This window comes from Leucopleurus acutus (genome assembly GCF_964270905.1).
Source record: "Leucopleurus acutus genome assembly, chromosome: 13".
NCBI lineage: Eukaryota > Metazoa > Chordata > Mammalia > Artiodactyla > Delphinidae > Leucopleurus > Leucopleurus acutus.
The window spans coordinates 66713886-66721655 of NC_139155.1; the positions used below are offsets into that span (position 1 = coordinate 66713886).

The 7770-nt window shown below is 47.6% G+C and overlaps 1 protein-coding gene across 1 annotated transcript in view; it reads right to left on the minus strand.

Annotated features, from left to right (window-relative positions):
- LIMK2 (LIM domain kinase 2) overlaps window positions 1-5992 on the minus strand; it is a 55357-nt gene extending 49365 nt beyond the window's left edge. The window contains exon 1 of the mRNA XM_082853765.1: window positions 5898-5992. Within this exon, the coding sequence (XP_082709891.1) occupies window positions 5898-5913 (16 nt within the window). The 5' untranslated portion in view covers window positions 5914-5992. The remainder of the gene's footprint in view (window positions 1-5897) is intronic.
- Between the last annotated feature and the right edge of the window lie 1778 nt (window positions 5993-7770).

Consider the following 7770-nt stretch of genomic DNA (forward strand, 5'->3'; position numbering starts at 1 on the left):
AAATCGTTGGTGCTTCTCATGTTCCACTAGACTATGAGAACCTGGAACAAAACCCAGCCAATTCAGTGCAGCACAAAACAAGTATGGTAACTGTTGTGCCCCCTGGGAGCTGGCAGGTCAGGTATATAAATCCAACTTGTTCCAGGATAAAGCAGGAAGCAGAGGGGCAGGGCAGCAACTGGTATGGAACAACCAAGAGAGAAGAGATCACATTTGAATGAAGTGACTACTAACAAGATTAACAGTAATGATTAACATTCCTCTAGATATTCTCCCCTGTATCCCAAAGAGTTTTCCTCCTCACTAGCTTATCAAATATTACCAAAGGAGTGTCTAAGGAAGAAAGATTAGATGATTTTTAAAGGCGCTCCTGGACTTCTCTGGACCTTAGATTCTTCCTTCATAAAAGGAGGGATCATGGGCTTCCCTGGTGGCACAGTGGTTGAGAGTCCGCCTGCTGATGCAGGGGACACGGGTTCATTCCCCGGTCTGGGAAGATCCCACATGCCGCAGAGCGCCTGGGCCCGTGAGCCATGGCCGCTGAGCCTGCGCGTCTGGAGCCTGTGCTCTGCAATGGGAGAAGCCACAACAGTGAGAGGCCTACGTACCACAAAAAAAAAAAAAAAGAAAAAAGGAGGGATCAAATTACTCCTAACTCTGAGAGTCTGTGACACTAAAACAGGGGCCTCTCATTTTTCAGGTCAAGGCACAGACACAGGCATCTCAGAGGTTTTATTCTTGCTGTTGTTCTCTTCTGCCTCTCCTTAGTTTATTAGGAAAAATTTGTAAGGGTCAAGCAGAAGAACCGGAGTTAGATCTGGGTTTGAAACCTGGCTCTGTGTCCTTGTGCAAATTATTTAACCTCTCTGAGCCTGACTTTTTTTTTTTTTTTTGCATCAGCAGGCAGACTGTCAACCACTGCGCCACCAGGGAAGCCCTGAGCCTGACTATTAATCTTTACTTTTTTTAAGAAAGTAAACAAATAACTTTCTCCCCCAGCTCCTATCAGTAATTTTTAATAACTGAAATATAGTTGACATACTTTATGTTAGTTTCAGGTGTACTGCATAGTGATTTGATGTTTGCATACATTATAAAATGATCACCACAAAAAGTCTAGTAACCACCTGTCCCCATACAAAGTTATTACAATATTATTGACCTTATTCCTTATGCTGTATATTATATCCCTGTGGCTTATTTATAACTGGAGGTTTGTACCTCTTAATCCCCTTTACCTATTTCACCCCCTTGTCTCTTAATCTTTAAAAAGAGAATATCACTCACCTTACAGCATTACCAAGAGGATTAAGAGAAATAACATAATATTACCTGAAAATACCTCCCACAGTGCCTGGCACTTAGTTGGCAACTGAATTGTGAGTACCTTTTCTTCTTTCTTTCATGTATATCTAGGGGACTGGCTGGGGAAAAAGCTGAGCTATTAAATACATTAGCCTCTAAAATCTGATGGGAATGTTTTCAAAACAAATTCAGCAAATGTCTTCTATGTGTCCATGTGCAAGACAGAGAGTAGGCCACAAACTTATGGGGTCCTTGGCGAGTGCTCATGGGTATGAGGGGCAAGGATATGTAAAAAACTAACACATGTCAGAGAGGGACAAACCAGGTACTGGGGGCAAGGCAAGCTTGGTGGAGTAATAAGACACTTGGTAGAGAAACAAACAAGACAGATGGTTCTTGCCACTTTCGGCTTTCAGGCACTCAGGTTCTCACTTCCAACCATAAGTTTACTTAGCTGTGAATGAGTAGGCATTTTCTTATCTAGGGGAAGGCCTACAAAGAATCTCTTTATCAGAGAACTGGTTAACCAATTCATACATTCTCAGATGGCAGTTCTCAACCCATTGTCAATGGCAGGGAAAAAATTCTTTGAGTCCTTATTATATGCCAGGCAGTGTCCTAAGCACTAGGCAAGCATGAACTAATTGAATATAAAGATTCCATGAAATAAGGACTAGTATCAAAGGACTATTATTGTTCCCATTTTAATGAAAAGGAAACTGAACTGCTCAACTAACAAGTGTTAGAGCTGGGATTAGACCACAGGTCTGCTTACTCCAAAGTCTGTCTTCAACTACATTTTAGACTTTCTTTACTGGAAAAATAAATTACAAGTAGAGAGATCTGACAAAATAGAATCCCAGGATGGACGCTCAAGGTGTACTTTAATAGAACCAAGCAATGGTTTCGTGTTTTAGCTACTGTTGGATGTGAATTAATAGGTAAGAATCTAATTCTTGCTACTGTATAAGGAAACGTCAAGAGTGGGAAAGAATATAGACTTGTAAGAGACTGCTACAGCTCCACACCCTCTCACTGAAATGCCGAAATGATACCTGGGGGTGGGCTCCACCCCTCCCTAGTATGCCTGAGCCCAAGCCCCCAACCCCAGGTTGCACTGATCAGAGGCCAGCCCTGGGCTGGAAATCAGCATAGTCTCCAGAAGAGGCAGACAACCCACCAGGAATGTGGAAAGCCTAATACTGCCTCTTGAACATGATGGGTTTCTATTCAGCTCTAAAACCTTGTGGTCTTCTTGGACCCTACCTTGCTCCCTCCATCCCATATCCAGAGCCATTCAAGTCACCCAACCCTGCCCATGACATGAGGCATTTTCCTCTGGTCAGTGCCTCCTTCTCCATTCCTATCAGTAACAACCTCAGCTCAGGGTCCATTGTATGTACCCACCTCCAGACTGGTGCTCTTCCTTACCCTTGTCCAATTCATCCTGCCCACCAAAGCCAGATTGATAGCATAAACACAAAATGCCCACATCATGACTCTCCCTGCCTCTAAACGTATGGTCTCTGCTGCAGATCAGAAAAGTCTACAAGCCTGGCATTAAACCCTCTGCAGTCTGGCTTCACTCACCCTCTCAGCCGTATCTTCCACTTCCCACACCTCCCAATCTTTGCCTCCACCACACATATTAATTCCCCACCCCTTGTGAAGATCCTGAAACTCACCTGCCTTTGCAATCCTACTCCCACAGTTTTATTCCTTACCCCTTAAACCCCCCTGCCCTTTTTTTTAACCTACCTGAGATCTCTCAAATCTTACCTCCGTCAAGCATTCCCTGACCAAATCTGGTAGCCACCCTGGACACCCTGCTGTTCTTCAAACATGCCAAGCACATTCCTGGCTCAGGGTCTTTGCTCATTCTCTTTTATTCCTTGTCCAGAATGTTCTACCCCCAGATATGCAAATGGCTCACTCCCTTGCTTCATTTCTCTGCTCAGATGTCATCGAAGAGAGGTTCCCCTGACCTCCCACTGCACCTATGCCCTTATCATACTTCATCTCTCTTCAGAGCATTTATCCCTGACATATGATATTCATGTATTTACTTATTGTCTGTCTCCACGAGGGAAGGGATTTGATCTATTTTGCTCCCTGTTGTATCCCCCAGGGCCTAGAAGTGCTTGGCACACAGCAGGAACTCAATATATACTTGTGGGATAAATGTATGAATAAAGTTCTCCCTCATCTTTGAAATTCCCTTATGTTATCACCTATAGGCCTTATAATAGCTTGCCTTGATTTGTTCATTTTTTCCTCAATTACTCTAAATAGTGAATTTCTCAAAGGCACAAACCACATATTATTCATTTCCACAAATACTGTGTGCCAGACCCTGTATGCCTCAAGGACCCTGAAATATTGGAAAGAGCACTGAACAAGTTCTAGGTTAGACCTGGCTCTACCGCTAGTTGAGTAACCCTAGACAAATCCATTTTCCTCCCTAGTCCTCAGTTTCTTAACATGTAAAACGAGGAGAGTTACATTATCTCTAGCATCTGTTAAAATTTATAACAGGTAACACTTGGCCCAGCCCAGTGCCTTAGACATCACCGGTACTCAGCAAATATTTGATTTCTCTGTTGATTCTTCTGTTACACAGGAATCTGAGTTGTCTCGGAACACAGCTCTGACTGTGTTCAAGAACAAGTAAAAGTTTAAGTCCCGCTTCCTTCTCTGACTCCACGGGCAACCTCATTCTAGTGTTTGTGATTCAGAGAGGATGATGCACCAAATTTGAAGCTAGAAAATATGAACTCTGACCACTGCTATTTTTTTGGCTATGGAACCTTGAACAAGTAATTTCTGAACCTTAGTCTCCTCATCCATGAAAAAGCTGTACTGGCCTTCTCTCAGTCTTCAAAGGCACCACATGCCTTTCTGCCTCAGGGCTTTTTTATGTTCCCTCTGCCTGAAAAGTTCTTCACCCTTTCTTAGCTGGACTAGCTTCTACTTATCCTCAGGGCTCAGCATAAACTTGCTTCATAAAGGAATGTGTTCCCTATCCACTTCCGTTGCCCCTGGTGCAATCTTATGGCACATATCTCAACTGCTTATCTCAGTTATTATGGCATTTATCTCAATTGTCACCTCAATTATTTACTGTACATCGCTAGGGCTGTAAGCACCACAAAGGCCAAGAACTGTGTCGTTTTGCTCATCATTATACTCCTCAGCGCTTGGCTTAGCGTGTGGCCCAGAAGTATCCAACAAATATTCTTATGGAAGAATGTACAAACGAATGCATCTAGAGGCACTGATGCCTCTAGACAGCTTTTTGGTTCACTCAGAGAAAGATCTAATAAACACTATTGCACTCTAAGATCTTTCGCAAGTTTCTGAGAATCAAGGTTCAAGACAGGGAACCTATGTTACTCAAAGGTTAGAAAAAATCATTAGAAATCATTTGAGACAAAGAATTCTGGAAACTAAAAAAAAAATAAAATAGGAAGGGACGGAGAATGTCTACCCCTAACCCTTTTTCTCTAAAAGCCTATTATTAAGAATGAGGAGAAAATCCCATGCTCCCATGGTGAGGAAGTGACCCACTGGTGGCCTGGTCCTTTTATTCAGGATGGAGGAAGTGACTGTCCACAGGCTGAAAGCCAGGAAGCGGGGGCAGATATCCAGGACAGCCTCCCTCCTCCACTATTCCCTCCTGCCAGCTCTAGAAAGCTTCTGGACGCTGACCCTGGTCGACCCAGAGGCTGGGCCACCCACACAGGTGGGTGTTTCCCACAACTTTCTGGGAAACAGAAAGTTCCTGGTACTGGGGGACAGGCAAGGAGGGCAGGAAGCTGCAGGGTGGTGTGAAATGACTGGGAGGGAGGGGACCACAGGCCCAGCCAACCTAACCCTGAAGCTACCCTTCACCCTTAGACACTCTTCCTTCCAGGAGGTGTTTGGCCACATTCCTTTCTGGTCTCAGAGGGGCCATGGGAGGGCCCAGAGCCCCAGGGGCCCTACCTGCCTCAGGAAGAAGCTCCAATCTCTCCCTACCCCCAGTCGTGTCCTAAACCCCAAGGGAGCCCACAATGCCCTACTTCCTGCAAAGAACCCCAAGACCCAGGAGACCGCAGGCACCAAGATACCCTCCAGAAGGCTTCGATCCCGTGGGAAACTCATACTCTCCTCAATTTTCCACAGAAAATCCAGAACACGGGGTAACTCTCCATACCCTCAGAACCTACCCAAACTCTGAGGATGCCGTACTCCCCATATTCCCCCAAACTGTGACTCCAACGGAAACCGGTCCCCTCAGCTTCCTTAGAGTTTTAATTTGAGGACCTGCAGTCTCCAGGTCCACAAAAAAAGGTGCCCCCCCAACATCCCTTCCTCCCAAGGACCTCGACTCGCGGGAAGCCGCCAACCCCGCCTGCCCCACCTCCCCGCGAGCCCTCTATCCCCGCTCCCCACAACCTCCGAGTCTTCGGGGAGCGCTGTGCTCACTCCCCAAATTCTCTCTCTAAGGAGCCGGTACCCACGAGGGTCCACTCAGCCCGAAACCCCCGAGAGGCCGCCAGCTCCCCTCAGGCGCCCCGGGGCCGGGACAGGACGGCGCAGCCCTTCCTTACCCGCCTGCTCGGCCATGGTCCCAGAAGCGCGGAAATGGGGAAGAGGAGGCCGCTACAGCGCCGTCTCCGCTCAGCTCCTGCCGCCGCCTCAGACGCGCGAGGACCTCTGCCCGGGGCGCGAGCGAGATGCGCCGCCTACGGCGCCCGGGGAGGACCAAACCGCACCTGGCACGGGGGCCCGCCCGCCTACGCCCCGCCCAGCCGACGCAAGGCCCCGCCCCTGGGCCTAGCCCCGCCCCCTGGTTCGGGCTCTGCGTTGGCCCTGGTGCCCGCTAGACTCTGCGCCCTCTGTGGGTGCCCGAACTGGTGAGGGTGATTCTGCGCAGGCTGGAGATCTCAACACAGGGGGCGCTCTGCCCATTTTACCGATGGGGACAGCTGAGGACCAGAGGGGACAAGTTCGAACCTCAAAATGGCTCAGCTTATTAGGAGATGAGCTGGGATGGGAACGCTGGCTCTTAATCCCCAGTCGAAAGCTCTTTCCAGTAGTGTCTGGAATCAAGAATATGAATATGGAGAAACCAGGTTTACCCACAAATAGCTTTGGGCGGGAGGGTTGAGGGTGGGCTTTTCTTAGAAGCTTCCAGCTCAGAGAAGCCACTTGTCTGTGCCACTATAAGCAAGCTGACACTCAGTGGCAGATCCTTAGCAGGCCAAGTAGGTATATAAATGAACCCCGAACACCAGATCTTCCAATTTTTCAAGATAAGCCAAAAATCCAGGTATTTAGGTGAAATTTCCCTCTTTTAAAAATGTTGGTAACATTCAAATTCTAAAAATGCCATGTAGGTCAAAGGAAATGTACCAGTGGTCTGGATTTGCCCTTCGGACTCTTCTTTGTAGAGAAGAGCCCTGGACCAGGATTTAGGACAGCAGACTGGTTTCTCGCAGCCGCTAGGTGGCTGAGGGGCCTTGAGAGAACCACTTCCCCTCACTTGGTTTGGGAGGGGCTTTGGGTCCTCTGTGTGACTAAGGTTCGGCCACATCAGCCGGTCCCTGAGGTCCCTCCCATCTGATTCTCTTGTGCTGGGTCTTTGGCAACTGTTATTTCCTTAGATCAGATATAGGTCATGAGAAAAGTGTACAAATGACCAGGAAGGGACAGGGATGGGGCCCAAGGAAATGGATCACAACACTCCCACCAAGGACGAAGTTCAACCCAGCACTCAAGTACACAAAGGTGAGCACAATCCTCTTCCTTCCTGCTCTGACCGTGTACTCCAAACCAGATGCAGGTCAGATTTTTCTCCTCTGGGTGTGGCAGGTGGCCCCTGAAGTCCTGAGTGTGAAGAAAGTGCTGAGGGGCAGTGTGGGCAATGTGCCTCACTTCTGTTCATTCCTGGGAACCCTCTTCAGCAGTCGGCTTTACTTTCTGAGGCTATCTCTGCTCTGATTATAGTAAAGACAAAACTGTGTATTGAATTAAAGTGATGGTGATCCAGGGGACTCTCCTGACAAGGAGAGTGGCTAGCAAAAAGGGGTGAGGCTTTTATTTGCCCTGCACATGGAAAGAGCTTACACTGTATTTTCCCAGACACTGGCAGCCTTGGAACCAAGGCCCCTGGGAGTCTTCCCTCTCCCTCTGCCCCACAGCAAGGCACCCAGGTCTGTCTCTTCTCCCTCCTCACTCTCACTACACTTCTTTCCCACCTCCAGCCTCATGGTCTTCACCAGCAGGGAGTGGGAGGATAAACAACTCCCCCCAAGTTGCTCCCAGGGAAGTTCAGGTAACTTTGAGAAATGAAAAGTTGAAATGTAAAGGAAGAGAACAGCAGTCTATAGAAATGATAAAACCCAGAGATACCTTTTCAACATGGATACAAAGAACATTCCAAAATCGCTTGTGAACTCAAAGGGAGTTCTGGAGGGCAGA